Source organism: Chanodichthys erythropterus, chromosome 12 (assembly GCF_024489055.1).
Source record: "Chanodichthys erythropterus isolate Z2021 chromosome 12, ASM2448905v1, whole genome shotgun sequence".
Classification (NCBI taxonomy): domain Eukaryota; kingdom Metazoa; phylum Chordata; class Actinopteri; order Cypriniformes; family Xenocyprididae; genus Chanodichthys; species Chanodichthys erythropterus.
Window position 1 is genome coordinate 49,012,696 of NC_090232.1, and position 22,201 is coordinate 49,034,896.

Genomic DNA, 22,201 nt, shown 5'->3' on the forward strand with positions numbered 1-22,201 from the left:
ATAGGTCTACATCTGCTGTGTATTGACATTACACTGATGAAGTTTGAAGCAAATCAGGTAAAAATAAGAGGGTGATCTCAAAGCATTTTAAAAGTGATACACTTCTTGCTGCCATTTGGTGGCGCTATAACTTTGACTCACAATAGTTACATCCATGTGATCAGACTACTACAACCAACACACTCCTGAAGTTTCATAAACATCAATCAATGTATGCAGAAGTTATAACACATTTCCTGTTTCCCTTTTCTCGCCATAAATTCGTTGCCTCGCCACGGCCAAACCGTTTGAGATATCCAAAATCCGTTTGCAATTAAACAACTTCAATGTGTTCGCAACAAGTTAAGAAAAGCTTGGTGTAAATTGGATAAACCCTGTAGGAGTAGTAGTATAAAATTCATAGCCTGTTTTTTAAAAAAATTAACATTCAAACCAAAATAGCTGACTTCCTGTTGGTCGGAGCTAATGAATGTAAATTAGAAAATTGTCCGGCTTGATGAGAATAATATGTGTACCGAGTTTGGTGACTGTAGGAAAAACTAACCCCCCCACTTTTGTCAAAAGGTGGCGCTACTGAGCCCCTCCACCACGCCCATTTCTATGGCTTTGTCCATGTCTACTGGTTGACAATATTGATGTGTGTGTCGAGTTTCATGCAATTTGAAGCATGTTAAGAGCCTCAAAAACACTCAAGAATATTATTACAGTTTGACCTGTTGCCATGGCAACAATATTTCAAATATCAAAAATCCTGTCATAGGTCTACATCTGCTGTGTATTGACATTACACTGATGAAGTTTGAAGCAAATCAGGTAAAAATAAGAGGGTGATCTCAAAACATTTCAAAAAGTGATACACTTCCTGCTGCCAGTTGGTGGCGCTATAACTTTGACTCACAATAGTCACATCCATGTGATCAGACTCCTATAACGAACACACTCGTGAAGTTTCATAAAGATCAATATATGTATTAAGACGTTATAACACATTTCCTGTTTCCGTTGCCTCGCCACGGCCAAACCGTTCGAGATATCAAAAATCCCCTGGCAATTTTTAATCATCAGTGTCTTGACTTCATGCTGACCGAGTTTGGTGGCGATCGGATTAATCGTCTAGGAGGAGTATATCAAATTCCAGAGCATGCGTTTTTCAAACAACCCTTAATAGCTGACTTCCTGTTGGCGTGGCGATTAACTTAGAGCGCGAAAGTTGTTCGGCCCGATGAGGTCTATATGTGTACCGAGTTTCATACTAATACGTGCAAGCATGTTTAATATATGGACCAAATTTTCAGACTTTTTTCAAGGGGGCGCTGTCGAGCCCCCCTGCCACGCCCGGGTACCAGCCTCTCCGGCGTCCTAATGGCCGCGTATTCCAATGTGTGTGCCAATTTTCAAGAGTTTTTGAGCATGTTAAGGCCCCCAAAAAGCCCCGGAAGACGGAAAAAAAAATAATAAAAAAAAAATAATAAATATAGCTGCGAGCAGCGATGGCGGGCCCAAGCCCGGTGGCACCGCCACCCCGGTGGCTTCAGGGCAACTGTGCACAGCGGGCAATAGGCACTTAAAACGGTTAAACATCAAAGGACTATGTCAAATTCACTCCACATTTACTGCACTACAAGGTGCCGTTATAGAGCCCCTCCTCCCTGCCCATTTTCAAAGGATTACATGTGCCAAGTTTTAACATTATTCTGATGAATTTTGAAGCAAATCAGGTAAAAATAAGAGGGTGATCTCAATGTATGCTGAAAGTGACACATTTTCTGCTTCCAGTTGGTGGCGCTATGACTTTGAATCACAATAGTCAAATCCATGTGATCAGCCTTGTACAACGAAGACTAAGCCAAAGTTTCATCAAAATCAATTAATGTATGCAGAAGTTATAACACTTTGTTTCCCTTTTCTTGCCATAAATTTGTTGCCTCGCCACGGCCAAACCGTTTGAGATATCCAAAATCTGTTTGCAATTAAACAACTTCAATGTGTTAGCAACAAGTTAAAAAAAGCTTGGTGTAAATTGGATAAACCCTGTAGGAGTAGTAGTATAAAATTCATAGCCTGTTTTTTCAAAAAATTAACATTCAAACCAAAATAGCTGACTTCCTGTTGGTCGGAGCTAATGAATGTAAATTAGAAAATTGTCCGGCTTGATGAGAATAATATGTGTACCGAGTTTGGTGACTGTAGGAAAAACTAACCCCCACTTTTGTCAAAAGGTGGCGCTACTGAGCCCCTCCACCACGCCCATTTCTATGGCTTTGTCCATGTCTACTGGTTGACAATATTGATGTGTGTGTCGAGTTTCATGCAATTTGAAGCATGTTAAGAGCCTCAAAAACACTCAAGAATATTATTACAGTTTGACCTGTTGCCATGGCAACAATATTTCAAATATCAAAAATCCTGTCATAGGTCTACATCTGCTGTGTATTGACATTACACTGATGAAGTTTGAAGCAAATCAGGTAAAAATAAGAGGGTGATCTCAAAACATTTCAAAAAGTGATACACTTCCTGCTGCCAGTTGGTGGCGCTATAACTTTGACTCACAATAGTCACATCCATGTGATCAGACTCCTATAACGAACACACTCGTGAAGTTTCATAAAGATCAATATATGTATTAAGACGTTATAACACATTTCCTGTTTCCTTTTTCTCGCCATAAATTCGTTGCCTCGCCACGGCCAAACCGTTCGAGATATCAAAAATCCCCTGGCAATTTTTAATCATCAGTGTCTTGACTTCATGCTGACCGAGTTTGGTGGCGATCGGATTAATCGTCTAGGAGGAGTATATCAAATTCCAGAGCATGCGTTTTTCAAACAACCCTTAATAGCTGACTTCCTGTTGGCGTGGCGATTAACTTAGAGCGCGAAAGTTGTTCGGCCCGATGAGGTCTATATGTGTACCGAGTTTCATACTAATACGTGCAAGCATGTTTAATATATGGACCAAATTTTCAGACTTTTTTCAAGGGGGCGCTGTCGAGCCCCCCTGCCACGCCCGGGTACCAGCCTCTCCGGCGTCCTAATGGCCGCGGATTCCAATGTGTGTGCCAATTTTCAAGAGTTTTTGAGCATGTTAAGGCCCCCAAAAAGCCCCGGAAGACAGAAAAAAAAAAAAATAAAAATAAAAAATAAATAATAAATATAGCTGCGAGCAGCGATGGCGGGCCCAAGCCCGGTGGCACCGCCACCCCGGTGGCTTCAGGGCAACTGTGCACAGCGGGCAATAGGCACTTAAAACGGTTAAACATCAAAGGACTATGTCAAATTCACTCCACATTTACTGCACTACAAGGTGCCGCTATAGAGCCCCTCCTCCCTGCCCATTTTCAAAGGATTACATGTGCCAAGTTTTAACATTATTCTGATGAATTTTGAAGCAAATCAGGTAAAAATAAGAGGGTGATCTCAATGTATGCTGAAAGTGACACATTTTCTGCTTCCAGTTGGTGGCGCTATGACTTTGAATCACAATAGTCAAATCCATGTGATCAGCCTTGTACAACGAAGACTAAGCCAAAGTTTCATCAAAATCAATTAATGTATGCAGAAGTTATAACACTTTGTTTCCCTTTTCTTGCCATAAATTCGTTGCCTCGCCACGGCCAAACCGTTTGAGATATCCAAAATCCGTTTGCAATTAAACAACTTCAATGTGTTCGCAACAAGTTAAAAAAGCTTGGTGTAAATTGGATAAACCCTGTAGGAGTAGTAGTATAAAATTCATAGCCTGTTTTTTCAAAAAATTAACATTCAAACCAAAATAGCTGACTTCCTGTTGGTCGGAGCTAATGAATGTAAATTAGAAAATTGTCCGGCTTGATGAGAATAATATGTGTACCGAGTTTGGTGACTGTAGGAAAAACTAACCCCCACTTTTGTCAAAAGGTGGCGCTACTGAGCCCCTCCACCACGCCCATTTCTATGGCTTTGTCCATGTCTACTGGTTGACAATATTGATGTGTGTGTCGAGTTTCATGCAATTTGAAGCATGTTAAGAGCCTCAAAAACACTCAAGAATATTATTACAGTTTGACCTGTTGCCATGGCAACAATATTTCAAATATCAAAAATCCTGTCATAGGTCTACATCTGCTGTGTATTGACATTACACTGATGAAGTTTGAAGCAAATCAGGTAAAAATAAGAGGGTGATCTCAAAGCATTTTAAAAGTGATACACTTCTTGCTGCCATTTGGTGGCGCTATAACTTTGACTCACAATAGTTACATCCATGTGATCAGACTACTACAACCAACACACTCCTGAAGTTTCATAAACATCAATCAATGTATGCAGAAGTTATAACACATTTCCTGTTTCCCTTTTCTCGCCATAAATTCGTTGCCTCGCCACGGCCAAACCGTTTGAGATATCCAAAATCCGTTTGCAATTAAACAACTTCAATGTGTTAGCAACAAGTTAAAAAAAGCTTGGTGTAAATTGGATAAACCCTGTAGGAGTAGTAGTATAAAATTCATAGCCTGTTTTTTCAAAAAATTAACATTCAAACCAAAATAGCTGACTTCCTGTTGGTCGGAGCTAATGAATGTAAATTAGAAAATTGTCCGGCTTGATGAGAATAATATGTGTACCGAGTTTGGTGACTGTAGGAAAAACTAACCCCCACTTTTGTCAAAAGGTGGCGCTACTGAGCCCCTCCACCACGCCCATTTCTATGGCTTTGTCCATGTCTACTGGTTGACAATATTGATGTGTGTGTCGAGTTTCATGCAATTTGAAGCATGTTAAGAGCCTCAAAAACACTCAAGAATATTATTACAGTTTGACCTGTTGCCATGGCAACAATATTTCAAATATCAAAAATCCTGTCATAGGTCTACATCTGCTGTGTATTGACATTACACTGATGAAGTTTGAAGCAAATCAGGTAAAAATAAGAGGGTGATCTCAAAACATTTCAAAAAGTGATACACTTCCTGCTGCCAGTTGGTGGCGCTATAACTTTGACTCACAATAGTCACATCCATGTGATCAGACTCCTATAACGAACACACTCGTGAAGTTTCATAAAGATCAATATATGTATTAAGACGTTATAACACATTTCCTGTTTCCTTTTTCTCGCCATAAATTCGTTGCCTCGCCACGGCCAAACCGTTCGAGATATCAAAAATCCCCTGGCAATTTTTAATCATCAGTGTCTTGACTTCATGCTGACCGAGTTTGGTGGCGATCGGATTAATCGTCTAGGAGGAGTATATCAAATTCCAGAGCATGCCTTTTTCAAACAACCCTTAATAGCTGACTTCCTGTTGGCGTGGCGATTAACTTAGAGCGCGAAAGTTGTTCGGCCCGATGAGGTCTATATGTGTACCGAGTTTCATACTAATACGTGCAAGCATGTTTAATATATGGACCATATTTTCAGACTTTTTTCAAGGGGGCGCTGTCGAGCCCCCCTGCCACGCCCGGGTACCAGCCTCTCCGGCGTCCTAATGGCCGCGGATTCCAATGTGTGTGCCAATTTTCAAGAGTTTTTGAGCATGTTAAGGCCCCCAAAAAGCCCCGGAAGACTAAAAAAAAAAAAAAAAAATAATAATAATAATAAATATAGCTGCGAGCAGCGATGGCGGGCCCAAGCCCGGTGGCACCGCCACCCCGGTGGCTTCAGGGCAACTGTGCACAGCGGGCAATAGGCACTTAAAACGGTTAAACATCAAAGGACTATGTCAAATTCACTCCACATTTACTGCACTACAAGGTGCCGTTATAGAGCCCCTCCTCCCTGCCCATTTTCAAAGGATTACATGTGCCAAGTTTTAACATTATTCTGATGAATTTTGAAGCAAATCAGGTAAAAATAAGAGGGTGATCTCAAAGCATTTTAAAAGTGATACACTTCTTGCTGCCATTTGGTGGCGCTATAACTTTGACTCACAATAGTTACATCCATGTGATCAGACTACTACAACCAACACACTCCTGAAGTTTCATAAACATCAATCAATGTATGCAGAAGTTATAACACATTTCCTGTTTCCCTTTTCTCGCCATAAATTCGTTGCCTCGCCACGGCCAAACCGTTTGAGATATCCAAAATCCGTTTGCAATTAAACAACTTCAATGTGTTCGCAACAAGTTAAAAAAGCTTGGTGTAAATTGGATAAACCCTGTAGGAGTAGTAGTATAAAATTCATAGCCTGTTTTTTCAAAAAATTAACATTCAAACCAAAATAGCTGACTTCCTGTTGGTCGGAGCTAATGAATGTAAATTAGAAAATTGTCCGGCTTGATGAGAATAATATGTGTACCGAGTTTGGTGACTGTAGGAAAAACTAACCCCCCACTTTTGTCAAAAGGTGGCGCTACTGAGCCCCTCCACCACGCCCATTTCTATGGCTTTGTCCATGTCTACTGGTTGACAATATTGATGTGTGTGTCGAGTTTCATGCAATTTGAAGCATGTTAAGAGCCTCAAAAACACTCAAGAATATTATTACAGTTTGACCTGTTGCCATGGCAACAATATTTCAAATATCAAAAATCCTGTCATAGGTCTACATCTGCTGTGTATTGACATTACACTGATGAAGTTTGAAGCAAATCAGGTAAAAATAAGAGGGTGATCTCAAAACATTTCAAAAAGTGATACACTTCCTGCTGCCAGTTGGTGGCGCTATAACTTTGACTCACAATAGTCACATCCATGTGATCAGACTCCTATAACGAACACACTCGTGAAGTTTCATAAAGATCAATATATGTATTAAGACGTTATAACACATTTCCTGTTTCCTTTTTCTCGCCATAAATTCGTTGCCTCGCCACGGCCAAACCGTTCGAGATATCAAAAATCCCCTGGCAATTTTTAATCATCAGTGTCTTGACTTCATGCTGACCGAGTTTGGTGGCGATCGGATTAATCGTCTAGGAGGAGTATATCAAATTCCAGAGCATGCGTTTTTCAAACAACCCTTAATAGCTGACTTCCTGTTGGCGTGGCGATTAACTTAGAGCGCGAAAGTTGTTCGGCCCGATGAGGTCTATATGTGTACCGAGTTTCATACTAATACGTGCAAGCATGTTTAATATATGGACCAAATTTTCAGACTTTTTTCAAGGGGGCGCTGTCGAGCCCCCCTGCCACGCCCGGGTACCAGCCTCTCCGGCGTCCTAATGGCCGCGGATTCCAATGTGTGTGCCAATTTTCAAGAGTTTTTGAGCATGTTAAGGCCCCCAAAAAGCCCCGGAAGACGGAAAAAAAAAAAAAAAAAAAAATAATAATAATCCTTAGAAGAACAAGAGGGCCCTGCGCGAATTTTCGCTTGGGCCTTAATAATCCTTAGAAGAACAAGAGGGCCCTGCGCGAATTTTCGCTTGGGCCCTAAATATAGCTGCGAGCAGCGATGGCGGGCCCAAGCCCGGTGGCACCGCCACCCCGGTGGCTTCAGGGCAACTGTGCACAGCGGGCAATAGGCACTTAAAACGGTTAAACATCAAAGGACTATGTCAAATTCACTCCACATTTACTGCACTACAAGGTGCCGTTATAGAGCCCCTCCTCCCTGCCCATTTTCAAAGGATTACATGTGCCAAGTTTTAACATTATTCTGATGAATTTTGAAGCAAATAAGGTAAAAATAAGAGGGTGATCTCAATGTATGCTGAAAGTGACACATTTTCTGCTTCCAGTTGGTGGCGCTATGACTTTGAATCACAATAGTCAAATCCATGTGATCAGCCTTGTACAACGAAGACTAAGCCAAAGTTTCATCAAAATCAATTAATGTATGCAGAAGTTATAACACTTTGTTTCCCTTTTCTTGCCATAAATTCGTTGCCTCGCCACGGCCAAACCGTTTGAGATATCCAAAATCCGTTTGCAATTAAACAACTTCAATGTGTTAGCAACAAGTTAAAAAAAGCTTGGTGTAAATTGGATAAACCCTGTAGGAGTAGTAGTATAAAATTCATAGCCTGTTTTTTCAAAAAATTAACATTCAAACCAAAATAGCTGACTTCCTGTTGGTCGGAGCTAATGAATGTAAATTAGAAAATTGTCCGGCTTGATGAGAATAATATGTGTACCGAGTTTGGTGACTGTAGGAAAAACTAACCCCCCCACTTTTGTCAAAAGGTGGCGCTACTGAGCCCCTCCACCACGCCCATTTCTATGGCTTTGTCCATGTCTACTGGTTGACAATATTGATGTGTGTGTCGAGTTTCATGCAATTTGAAGCATGTTAAGAGCCTCAAAACCACTCAAGAATATTATTACAGTTTGACCTGTTGCCATGGCAACAATATTTCAAATATCAAAAATCCTGTCATAGGTCTACATCTGCTGTGTATTGACATTACACTGATGAAGTTTGAAGCAAATCAGGTAAAAATAAGAGGGTGATCTCAAAGCATTTTAAAAGTGATACACTTCTTGCTGCCATTTGGTGGCGCTATAACTTTGACTCATAATAGTTACATCCATGTGATCAGACTACTACAACCAACACACTCCTGAAGTTTCATAAACATCAATCAATGTATGCAGAAGTTATAACACATTTCCTGTTTCCCTTTTCTCGCCATAAATTCGTTGCCTCGCCACGGCCAAACCGTTTGAGATATCCAAAATCCGTTTGCAATTAAACAACTTCAATGTGTTCGCAACAAGTTAATAAAAGCTTGGTGTAAATTGGATAAACCCTGTAGGAGTAGTAGTATAAAATTCATAGCCTGTTTTTTCAAAAAATTAACATTCAAACCAAAATAGCTGACTTCCTGTTGGTCGGAGCTAATGAATGTAAATTAGAAAATTGTCCGGCTTGATGAGAATAATATGTGTACCGAGTTTGGTGACTGTAGGAAAAACTAACCCCCCCACTTTTGTCAAAAGGTGGCGCTACTGAGCCCCTCCACCACGCCCATTTCTATGGCTTTGTCCATGTCTACTGGTTGACAATATTGATGTGTGTGTCGAGTTTCATGCAATTTGAAGCATGTTAAGAGCCTCAAAAACACTCAAGAATATTATTACAGTTTGACCTGTTGCCATGGCAACAATATTTCAAATATCAAAAATCCTGTCATAGGTCTACATCTGCTGTGTATTGACATTACACTGATGAAGTTTGAAGCAAATCAGGTAAAAATAAGAGGGTGATCTCAAAACATTTCAAAAAGTGATACACTTCCTGCTGCCAGTTGGTGGCGCTATAACTTTGACTCACAATAGTCACATCCATGTGATCAGACTCCTATAACGAACACACTCGTGAAGTTTCATAAAGATCAATATATGTATTAAGACGTTATAACACATTTCCTGTTTCCTTTTTCTCGCCATAAATTCGTTGCCTCGCCACGGCCAAACCGTTCGAGATATCAAAAATCCCCTGGCAATTTTTAATCATCAGTGTCTTGACTTCATGCTGACCGAGTTTGGTGGCGATCGGATTAATCGTCTAGGAGGAGTATATCAAATTCCAGAGCATGCCTTTTTCAAACAACCCTTAATAGCTGACTTCCTGTTGGCGTGGCGATTAACTTAGAGCGCGAAAGTTGTTCGGCCCGATGAGGTCTATATGTGTACCGAGTTTCATACTAATACGTGCAAGCATGTTTAATATGTGGACCATATTTTCAGACTTTTTTCAAGGGGGCGCTGTCGAGCCCCCCTGCCACGCCCGGGTACCAGCCTCTCCGGCGTCCTAATGGCCGCGGATTCCAATGTGTGTGCCAATTTTCAAGAGTTTTTGAGCATGTTAAGGCCCCCAAAAAGCCCCGGAAGACTGAAAAAAAATAAAAAAAAAAAATAATAATAATAATAAATATAGCTGCGAGCAGCGATGGCGGGCCCAAGCCCGGTGGCACCGCCACCCCGGTGGCTTCAGGGCAACTGTGCACAGCGGGCAATAGGCACTTAAAACGGTTAAACATCAAAGGACTATGTCAAATTCACTCCACATTTACTGCACTACAAGGTGCCGTTATAGAGCCCCTCCTCCCTGCCCATTTTCAAAGGATTACATGTGCCAAGTTTTAACATTATTCTGATGAATTTTGAAGCAAATCAGGTAAAAATAAGAGGGTGATCTCAAAGCATTTTAAAAGTGATACACTTCTTGCTGCCATTTGGTGGCGCTATAACTTTGACTCACAATAGTTACATCCATGTGATCAGACTACTACAACCAACACACTCCTGAAGTTTCATAAACATCAATCAATGTATGCAGAAGTTATAACACATTTCCTGTTTCCCTTTTCTCGCCATAAATTCGTTGCCTCGCCACGGCCAAACCGTTTGAGATATCCAAAATCCGTTTGCAATTAAACAACTTCAATGTGTTCGCAACAAGTTAAAAAAAGCTTGGTGTAAATTGGATAAACCCTGTAGGAGTAGTAGTATAAAATTCATAGCCTGTTTTTTCAAAAAATTAACATTCAAACCAAAATAGCTGACTTCCTGTTGGTCGGAGCTAATGAATGTAAATTAGAAAATTGTCCGGCTTGATGAGAATAATATGTGTACCGAGTTTGGTGACTGTAGGAAAAACTAACCCCCACTTTTGTCAAAAGGTGGCGCTACTGAGCCCCTCCACCACGCCCATTTCTATGGCTTTGTCCATGTCTACTGGTTGACAATATTGATGTGTGTGTCGAGTTTCATGCAATTTGAAGCATGTTAAGAGCCTCAAAAACACTCAAGAATATTATTACAGTTTGACCTGTTGCCATGGCAACAATATTTCAAATATCAAAAATCCTGTCATAGGTCTACATCTGCTGTGTATTGACATTACACTGATGAAGTTTGAAGCAAATCAGGTAAAAATAAGAGGGTGATCTCAAAACATTTCAAAAAGTGATACACTTCCTGCTGCCAGTTGGTGGCGCTATAACTTTGACTCACAATAGTCACATCCATGTGATCAGACTCCTATAACGAACATACTCGTGAAGTTTCATAAAGATCAATATATGTATTAAGACGTTATAACACATTTCCTGTTTCCTTTTTCTCGCCATAAATTCGTTGCCTCGCCACGGCCAAACCGTTCGAGATATCAAAAATCCCCTGGCAATTTTTAATCATCAGTGTCTTGACTTCATGCTGACCGAGTTTGGTGGCGATCGGATTAATCGTCTAGGAGGAGTATATCAAATTCCAGAGCATGCGTTTTTCAAACAACCCTTAATAGCTGACTTCCTGTTGGCGTGGCGATTAACTTAGAGCGCGAAAGTTGTTCGGCCCGATGAGGTCTATATGTGTACCGAGTTTCATACTAATACGTGCAAGCATGTTTAATATATGGACCAAATTTTCAGACTTTTTTCAAGGGGGCGCTGTCGAGCCCCCCTGCCACGCCCGAGTACCAGCCTCTCCGGCGTCCTAATGGCCGCGGATTCCAATGTGTGTGCCAATTTTCAAGAGTTTTTGAGCATGTTAAGGCCCCCAAAAAGCCCCGGAAGACGAAAAAAAAAAAAAATAAATAAATAAATAAAAAATAATAATAATCCTTAGAAGAACAAAAGGGCCCTGCGCGAATTTTCGCTTGGGCCCTAATAATCCTTAGAAGAACAAGAGGGCCCTGCGCGAATTTTCGCTTGGGCCCTAAATATAGCTGCGAGCAGCGATGGCGGGCCCAAGCCCGGTGGCACCGCCACCCCGGTGGCTTCAGGGCAACTGTGCACAGCGGGCAATAGGCACTTAAAACGGTTAAACATCAAAGGACTATGTCAAATTCACTCCACATTTACTGCACTACAAGGTGCCGTTATAGAGCCCCTCCTCCCTGCCCATTTTCAAAGGATTACATGTGCCAAGTTTTAACATTATTCTGATGAATTTTGAAGCAAATCAGGTAAAAATAAGAGGGTGATGTCAATGTATGCTGAAAGTGACACATTTTCTGCTTCCAGTTGGTGGCGCTATGACTTTGAATCACAATAGTCAAATCCATGTGATCAGCCTTGTACAACGAAGACTAAGCCAAAGTTTCATCAAAATCAATTAATGTATGCAGAAGTTATAACACTTTGTTTCCCTTTTCTTGCCATAAATTCGTTGCCTCGCCACGGCCAAACCGTTTGAGATATCCAAAATCCGTTTGCAATTAAACAACTTCAATGTGTTAGCAACAAGTTAAAAAAAGCTTGGTGTAAATGGGATAAACCCTGTAGGAGTAGTAGTATAAAATTCATAGCCTGTTTTTTCAAAAAATTAACATTCAAACCAAAATAGCTGACTTCCTGTTGGTCGGAGCTAATGAATGTAAATTAGAAAATTGTCCGGCTTGATGAGAATAATATGTGTACCGAGTTTGGTGACTGTAGGAAAAACTAACCCCCCCACTTTTGTCAAAAGGTGGCGCTACTGAGCCCCTCCACCACGCCCATTTCTATGGCTTTGTCCATGTCTACTGGTTGACAATATTGATGTGTGTGTCGAGTTTCATGCAATTTGAAGCATGTTAAGAGCCTCAAAAACACTCAAGAATATTATTACAGTTTGACCTGTTGCCATGGCAACAATATTTCAAATATCAAAAATCCTGTCATAGGTCTACATCTGCTGTGTATTGACATTACACTGATGAAGTTTGAAGCAAATCAGGTAAAAATAAGAGGGTGATCTCAAAGCATTTTAAAAGTGATACACTTCTTGCTGCCATTTGGTGGCGCTATAACTTTGACTCACAATAGTTACATCCATGTGATCAGACTACTACAACCAACACACTCCTGAAGTTTCATAAACATCAATCAATGTATGCAGAAGTTATAACACATTTCCTGTTTCCCTTTTCTCGCCATAAATTCGTTGCCTCGCCACGGCCAAACCGTTTGAGATATCCAAAATCCGTTTGCAATTAAACAACTTCAATGTGTTCGCAACAAGTTAAAAAAAGCTTGGTGTAAATTGGATAAACCCTGTAGGAGTAGTAGTATAAAATTCATAGCCTGTTTTTTCAAAAAATTAACATTCAAACCAAAATAGCTGACTTCCTGTTGGTCGGAGCTAATGAATGTAAATTAGAAAATTGTCCGGCTTGATGAGAATAATATGTGTACCGAGTTTGGTGACTGTAGGAAAAACTAACCCCCCACTTTTGTCAAAAGGTGGCGCTACTGAGCCCCTCCACCACGCCCATTTCTATGGCTTTGTCCATGTCTACTGGTTGACAATATTGATGTGTGTGTCGAGTTTCATGCAATTTGAAGCATGTTAAGAGCCTCAAAAACACTCAAGAATATTATTACAGTTTGACCTGTTGCCATGGCAACAATATTTCAAATATCAAAAATCCTGTCATAGGTCTACATCTGCTGTGTATTGACATTACACTGATGAAGTTTGAAGCAAATCAGGTAAAAATAAGAGGGTGATCTCAAAACATTACAAAAAGTGATACACTTCCTGCTGCCAGTTGGTGGCGCTATAACTTTGACTCACAATAGTTACATCCATGTGATCAGACTCCTATAACGAACACACTCGTGAAGTTTCATAAAGATCAATATATGTATTAAGACGTTATAACACATTTCCTGTTTCCTTTTTCTCGCCATAAATTCGTTGCCTCGCCACGGCCAAACCGTTCGAGATATCAAAAATCCCCTGGCAATTTTTAATCATCAGTGTCTTGACTTCATGCTGACCGAGTTTGGTGGCGATCGGATTAATCGTCTAGGAGGAGTATATCAAATTCCAGAGCATGCGTTTTTCAAACAACCCTTAATAGCTGACTTCCTGTTGGCGTGGCGATTAACTTAGAGCGCGAAAGTTGTTCGGCCCGATGAGGTCTATATGTGTACCGAGTTTCATACTAATACGTGCAAGCATGTTTAATATATGGACCAAATTTTCAGACTTTTTTCAAGGGGGCGCTGTCGAGCCCCCCTGCCACGCCCGGGTACCAGCCTCTCCGGCGTCCTAATGGCCGCGGATTCCAATGTGTGTGTGCCAATTTTCAAGAGTTTTTGAGCATGTTAAGGCCCCCAAAAAGCCCCGGAAGACGTAAAAAAAAAAAAAAAAAAAAAAAAAATAATAATAATCCTTAGAAGAACAAGAGGGCCCTGCGCGAATTTTCGCTTGGGCCCTAATAATCCTTAGAAGAACAAGAGGGCCCTGCGCGAATTTTCGCTTGGGCCCTAATAAAGACACTGGCCTCCAATTTTTAAAAAATCCTAAATCTCCTTTTTTTGGTAACAGCGAAATTACAGCCCTTCTACAACTAACAGGAAGTACTTTATTTTTAAAACATTCAAGTACAACTTCATAAAAATCTTCCCCTAATATTTCCCAAAAATGTTTATAAAACTCAGCTGTTAATCCATCTATACCTGGAGAACAACCCATAGACAACTGCTGTACTGCTTCTGTTAATTCTACATAAGTAATTATATTGTCCAAAGCTTTTCTTTTCCCTTGCTCCAACTGTGGTAGATCTTTAAGTAAGTAATTTGCACTATCAGGATCACATTTGTTTGTTGTTATATTTCCATTTGGACAACGAATATGATGCATCTGTTTGTATTGAACAGTTTTTTTTTTTTTTCCAGGTTAAAGAAATATGAATTTGGGGCATCCATATCCTTAATGGAACAAATTCTCGATCTTACCAGTGCCCCTTTCACATGTTCTTGTAACAAAAGTCCAAGTTCTTTCCTTTTCTGGTTTAAAATTGTCCCATTGTTCTGTACTCCTCTGTTATTTATCAAGTCCTCTTCCAAACACTCAATTTCATTTTGCAAACTTTGTATAGTTTTTTGTTTAGGTTTTTTTTTTTTTTTTTTTTTTTTTTTTAACATTCGTAAAATTATAAGCAGAAACATTTTGACAAAACTCTTTAATTTGTGCCTTACCCACATCCCACAATTGACTAAGGTTTTCAAAATCACCTTTTCTTTCTTTCCATTTTTCCCAAAACAGCTTAAAACCATCAAAAAAAACAAAACAAAAAAAAACATGTCTTTTAGCAATTTTTCATTAAAATGCCAATAATACTTAGGTCTTGAAGATTGCTTTATATTAAAATCAAAAGTGATCAGATGATGATCAGAAAAACCATTTGGCAATATTGATGCATTCATTACACTATTTTCCACCATCTTACTTAAATAAAATCTATCCAGTCTAGCCCCACTAACCATATTTTCTGCTACTTTATTTCATGTATATATCGTCTTATTCCTATATTCCTTCTTCTCCACATATCTAAATCATATTTTCCCATTATATTGGACAGAGATTCACCAGAGGGACCATGTGGCTCTTCACCATTTCGATCAATTAAAAAATGTACTGTACAGTTCCAGTCCCCTCCTAACACTAACCAAGTATTATCATCAATTTTTTTGAAGCGCTTTATCTAATTTACCAAAAACTCTTACTCTTTCCAACCCATTATTTGGAGCATACACATTCACTAGAGCAAAAACATATTCCCCATACTGTACTTTTATTAATAGTACCCTTCCTTTTTCAATCTGTTCAGTATATAAAATATTAACAATTAAGCTTTTTTTAAATAATATGGCTACTCCTGCACTATTGTTTGTCCCATGACTTAATACCAAATTTCCTTCCCACCATCTATTCCACTCAATTTCATTTTCATCATTGTTGTGAGTCTCTTGTAAAAAAACAATATTAACCTGATTTTAAAAACTCAGATACTACTGCCAATTTACCCCTAACTCTTCCTCCATTTATATTTAAAGAACCTACTTTTAAGCTCTCCATAAAGAGGTTAAAATATAAAGTGGACAGAGACAAAAGGAAAAAGAGACAACATGTTATAAGGGTCACCCAGTGTATTTTAACCATTACTTTTTAAAAATAGACGGCCCTTTATTTTTCCTCAGCTTCGTAACAAGTTTCTTCAATCTAAATCTTCTGTTTGCTCAGTGCATCATAACTCACTGTGCGCTGTAGTACTTTCACTGAAACAACAAACTTTTCCACACCTTAACCACTTTACCAAAAGTTGTGTCCAAGAAATCTTTAATCTCATCCAAAGAATACATATCCTCCATATTTTGAGACCCGATCTCAGAAATATCTGAAAGCATATCATCATCCCTTATTTCTTCTTCTCTAACAATCTCAGGACAACTCAACTCCTTATTCATTTCCACATTAACCACTTCATTCATCTGAACCTCACAATCCTTACATGTTTTTGATCCAAGACTTCCCTCTGTTTCTACAGTTTTTCAAAAACCTTTTTTTTCCTGTCCTACACTACTACATGGTGCCATCATCTAGAGAGAGAGAACAAACAAATACTGTGCCTTCTTATTGAAAAAAAAAAAGGTCTTCTAACTTGATTTTGTTAAAATTAATAACATTAAAAAACATATTTGGATTGGAATTAAATGAAAAAAAAATAGTATGTTATGATCCCTTTAAATATGTAGAGAGAGATGTTTACATCATAATATTGTAGGTGCAGTAACTGATGTTTATTGGTTGTTGTAGGTGTTGCTATGGTGATGTCAGTCAGAATGGCTCCTCCTCTTCCGCTGATCTTTCTGATCATGATTCACAGTGAGTCTCTGATGTTACAGCAACACTTCACTCTACAGTATATTCACTGATCAAAGCAAAATTACTCATATTGTTTTCGAAGAATTCTTTTGTGCAGCATCCATTATGGCAAATATCGAATTTCTGCTCTTCTTCATCACCTCTGCTCACCTTTTGGATCCTTAATAAAAAAAAATTAAAAAAAAGGCTTTTTTTTTTGTTATTTTTTTTTTGTTTTTGTCTTAATTATGTGTTTGAATATTTTATAGTGCTGCAAGTTGTTTGTGTCTGATTTCTTTACTCTGGTTTCACAGTTTGTCTCTGTGTTTATTTCTGCAACGTCTTCCATCAAAGATCATGAAGAACTGAAATAAACACTATTATGAACTCTGACATGGTCCAGTGTAACTGATAAAACAACACGTTCATCTTGATGAATTCTGTGTTTCAGGGGTTTCTAGTGCTGATTGGGGTGTGAGATACAGTCCTTCAAACATCTGTGCACTAAAGGACTCATCAGTGACAATGAACTGCACTTATACATACCCTACTGGACATCAGATCATGAAAGTGTTCTGGACCAAAACAAAAGATAAAAATGAAACAGAAGAGTTTCTAGATCTGTCTAATGACACTGAATACAGTCAGAGGCTTCAGTATCTGGGAGATAAACAGCAGAACTGCACCATCAGACTGAGTCATGTGACACTGAAGGATTCACACAAGTACTTTTTCAGATTTACCACTGATAAACCAGATGGTAAATGGCTTGGTAAAACAGGAGTGACTCTTACTGTCACAGGTGACTTTCATGAGGTTTCTCTCTTCTTCTGTGCATTATGTTGAATAATAATCAGTGTATGACAGCAGCACTAGATATAATGTGTGTGTTGTGTTCAGATCTTCAGGTGGAGTCTCCTGAGAGAGTGACAGAGGGAGATTCAGTCCGTCTGACATGTAAAAGCAGCTGCACTCTGACTGACAGAGCAACATTCATCTGGTACAGAAACTCACAGCCATTAACTGAGAGAAGAGACAGAAACAATGAACTCCTGCTGCAGTCAGTCAGAAGAGAGGATGCAGGCAGATATAGCTGTGCTGTACACGGACACAATCACATCTCTCCTGCTGTTCAGCTCAATGTCACGTGTGAGTACAGATCCCAGATAACAAGCAATGATCGAAACAATGTTAAACCATTGTTAATGTGTCAACGTTAATCACATTTGCATCCTCAATTAATGTTGAAAAAATGTTGAAATTTCAAAAAAAAAAAAAAAAAAAAAAAATCAATGGAAATGACATTGAATCAATGTTACAATATGATATTGGTTCAACATCATTCTTACACTCTCAGGAAATGAAACTCAACTACAACTGACTTAAAGCCACACAGCCTGAAATCAACTGAAGATAAAAGAAGAAAATAAATCTCTCATGATTTCAGCAGAAGTTCTTTTTGAGAATTAACAGAGTTTAGATTGTTGCGGCAAAAATTAATTAGCTGACATCACTAGTAAGAGACAAACCTTAGGAGAATTCACTTTATAAAGATTTTATTTCTTGCAAGAAAGAGTCCACAGTCGACACAACCATACAATGTCTGCCCCGAGTGTGAACTAAGGACACAAGAGAACCCACAAACATTTATACCCCCAATGTTTGAGCAACTCTTCTCAGTACTTTTCCATACAGGGTAAAAGTGACAATACACATACACAAATGGCTAGTGACAATACACATACACAAATGGCTTCCCCTTCTGTCTTTGAACTTATTTAAATTATCCGATACCCTAGGTTCGGGAAAGCTCTCAGTTTGGGTGTCTCACCGTTACCCCCCTGGATTTCAGCAGACACTGTGTCTGTTGAGCTCAGAGAGGTGTTTTGCATAGCTTGAAGCAGATATTGGCATATTAAATTTTTCCCCAACAATTCCCCCTTTTATCATTCTTTGATAACTCACAAGAAAAATTTAAAATGTGTAGGTATGAATAAAATAATAATAATAAACAATAATAATAAAACAAGCTAATTTAAGTTACTCATCACACTTACACTTTTCATCTCTAATTTTTTGTATAAATGATCACTCTCTTAAATTTGTAAATAAAGAAACATTTAGATATCTGGGTTCCCTTCAAATGTTACGCAGATTAAATAAAATAATAAAAACAAATAAATAAAAATCCCCTAATTTATTTTAGTTGTCTCCTCGCTAAACATCTCATCAAATTCGTTCATCCACTCATTGTAATCGTCATAAACAGTTAGTTTACCCATTTGCTGAGACATATTAGTATTCAACATTCTCTGTACTATGCTGGAAATGCACTGCTAAGTGGATCGCACAGTTGTACGTCCAGGACGTACGAGGAAGATTAGTTTTGATGTGTTTTCTTTGAAAACTGGTTGGCTCAGCACCATGTTGTGCCAGTGTCTCTGCTCCTCTCCTCTCGGCTCCTCCTCCCCGATCACTGGTGGGACCTTTCTGCAATGGCTCGCATGCACCCACGTCGCTCTCTCAGCTACCTTGACGGCGGTGTGTCGTCAGAAGCACGATAAAAGGCTCAAGCTTTTTCACCTTCCAGCTCTTCCTCCTCAGGTCCCTTATCACCATGTAATCTCCCGGCTTGATGTTGTGCAAGGGAGACTCAGCCGGTTTCCCCTGAGAATCTTTCTCCCGCACACAGACATTAGACAACAGAGAAGACTTTTCTTTGCAGTAATTCAACATATTGTGCTCACACAAATCTATGGATGGCAACTGTTGTTTACCCCCTTCCATTCCCATGAAGGGCGGTCGTCCAAAAACAATTTCAAATGGGCTTAGATTTACTCTGGTTCTTTTTCTCATTCTCATGTACATTAACACAATAAAACCCTTTGTGAACCACATGTCTTTCATCTGCCCTACCATAGCCCCTTTGCCTCCATGGTCTCGCCCATAAGAGAAAAAAAAAAAAAAATGTCGGGGTAAACAAGGCTTGCCATCCACGCTCATCCACACATCATTCTCAAGTTTGCAGCCACAACGTCTCCACAGGTTCTTCTCCGCTACTGTAGCAAATGCCTGCATACTCTGTAAGGAAGTCAAAGCATTTGTGTTAGTTTCAGATAATAAAATACATTCTGGTTCCTTTGACTGCTGTGCTGCCGCGGCCTTCGCAGCCATATCTGCTCTTGTGTTTCCTGTTGAAATGAAATCTTTGTTTTTAGTATGCGCTGCGCATTTACATATAGCAAGTTGTTTTGGCAAGAGAATTGTGTCTAGAAGAGTAGACACAAGAGAAGCATTTAGAATTGGCCGGCCATCAGATTTCAAAATTTTTTTTTTTATATGTTTCCATAAAGCCCCAAAATCATTCTCAACCCCGAACGCGTATCGTGAATCTGTGTAAATCGTTACACTTTTACCCTCCATAAGCTAGCATGCTTCTGCTAGGGCTACGAGCTCCGCCGCTTGAGCTAAAAAAAATTTGATGGCAATGTGCCAGATGTCAATGTTTCGAATTCAGTGGTCACTGCGTAACCAACTTTGTTCAGGCCTGTCTGTGGATCTCTGAACGCAGAGCCATCCACAAACAGGATATGCTCACTGTTTTCGAGCAGTGTGTCCGAAATGTCAGGGCGCGGGGTACATATCTGTTTGAGTGCAGTCAAACAGCAATGATGTTCCTCCCCATCCTCCTCTTTTAGAAAGAGAGTGGCAGGATTCAGCACTGTGCAACGCTTGACTGTGATGTTTGGCATATCCAGCAAAATTGTGTGATACCTCAGCCATCGTGCTGTTGACAAATGTGATGTCTTCTGTTTCTGCAAAATCATGGAAACGGCATGCGAAACCATTAATGTCATGTCAGAATACCCCACAAATTCTCTAGAGGCCATCACAGCCTGTTCAGCAGCTGCCACGACCCTCAGACAGTGCGGCAGGCCTGCTGCTACTGGATCTAATTTGCCAGAGAAATAACCCACTGGTCGCATTCTGTCTCCATGTAGCTGCAAAAGAACAGAAGACATGAACCCTTTTTTTTTTTTTTCATTGCATTATCAGTACATGTGTTCAGGTGTGGGTGCGTTTGTGTGTGTGTTTGATATTAGTAAATGTGTACTTCCCTTTGCGGCGGTTTTTGCATCCTTGGCCGTGGTCCACCCGATCTCCTCCTGCTCTCCGCATCCTTTTTCCTCAGTCAGCCTTTCGCAGTTCAGGGCAGTTTATTGCCCAATGTCCATCCATTTTGCACTTCCTGCATCTCGTGCACTCACGAACAATGTGGTCATCAGCTCCGCACAGATAACAGCCATTTTTATCTGAATTGTGTCCCCATATGTTCCCGCTGAATCTTTGCGGTCTTTGCATGGCTGCCAACTGCAATTCTTTTATTCTTGACCTTTCCTTCTTTGCCCTCAGCTCATCTTCCGCGTGCAAGGCATGTTTCATGATGGTGCTTACTCGTCCTTCAGTCCATTCAATATAGCTGTGTTTCACGGCTTGGGAAATCTCAGGTCTCAGTCCATTCAAAAGACTATTCGCCAAACAACTTTCCCACGTGGTTGGTATGTCGCCACGATCTGCTGGTTCCTTTAACCCGCTGTGCTTGCAAAACACACAGTAGAGTCGCTCATAATAAACTTGAACGCTCTCACCTGGTTCTTGACGGCAGTGGCTCACTCTGGACATGTCAATGCGCGCTGGAAATGCTCTCCTCACAGTCTCAGTCAGTCCCGTCACAGCTGCTCGATATCCGTCGTTTGAAGCATGATGCCAGTTAACGTGACTTCGTCTGTGATCTGCTGCTGGTAATTCTGCGCTGATCTTGTGCCAGTTCATTCCTCCCAGCTTTGCCATCATGATTCTTTTCAGTTCATTTAGCGTCGGGCTGAACTCTTGGCAGAATGTCATCAGTTCGGTGGCGAAACGGTCCCCTGCGTCGTTGGGATTCGGCAGGTGGGCCATCGCCTCTTTCATGTCGGTTAAATTCCAAGGGCGGTATACTAATTCTATTGAATTTGTTCCCATAACTTCCACCATGGGTGCTGTGATGCTCACCCGCTCTTCCTTCGCAGTTCTGTCCCAGTTCTTTGTTTTCTTCGGACTCTGGATCTCAAAATCTTCCTCTTCCTCGTCGCTCTCTGTGAGGGTATCAGGATTCAGATCGAAGTCCCCGTCTGACTCCAGCATTCTGGCTCGTGCATGTGTGTTGGAACGTAAAACATATGATTGCGCACCTTTCTTTCTTTGCTTTGTCTTCCGGATCACTAGTCTCTTTCTCCTTCCGGACGGCAGTGTTTCTTTGCCCCGGAAGCTTTCAGCTGCGTGCGCCCCCTCTGCTGTTGGCTCGGCTGCGCATGCTCCTCCTTCTGTTGACCGTTCAGCTGTGCGCGATCTCTCTTCTCTCATCTCAGCGGCGCGTGCTCCCCCGTCTCTCTGCTGGGGAGCTGGAGTTGGTTTGGCTGGTAGAATTGGTTGGTTCGGTGGAAACGGAGAGCAGTCGAGGTCGGGGTCCACTTTCAGGCCTTGGAGCTCCGCATTGGGATAAATTGTGTAGCTCGGCGGTGTTTCATGTGGAAAAGCACAAGCATAAGATGTGTTAGTAATAGTAATCTCATTCTGTGGAGGCGCAGTCGCCTTTTCTTCATTTTTCTTTTCTTTGTTCAACATTCTTCTTTCCCTATATCTGCCTCTTCCA

The 22,201-nt window shown here is 40.3% G+C and overlaps 1 protein-coding gene across 1 annotated transcript in view; it reads left to right on the top strand.

Moving 5' to 3' along the window:
* The first annotated feature begins 16,469 nt into the window (after nucleotides 1–16,469).
* The window catches only part of LOC137032813 (B-cell receptor CD22-like), a 37,672-nt gene continuing 31,940 nt past the window's right edge, over nucleotides 16,470–22,201 (top strand). The window contains exons 1-3 of the mRNA XM_067404772.1: nucleotides 16,470–16,530; nucleotides 16,961–17,311; nucleotides 17,410–17,658. Coding sequence (XP_067260873.1) covers nucleotides 16,470–16,530; nucleotides 16,961–17,311; nucleotides 17,410–17,658 — 661 coding nt within the window. The remainder of the gene's footprint in view (nucleotides 16,531–16,960; nucleotides 17,312–17,409; nucleotides 17,659–22,201) is intronic.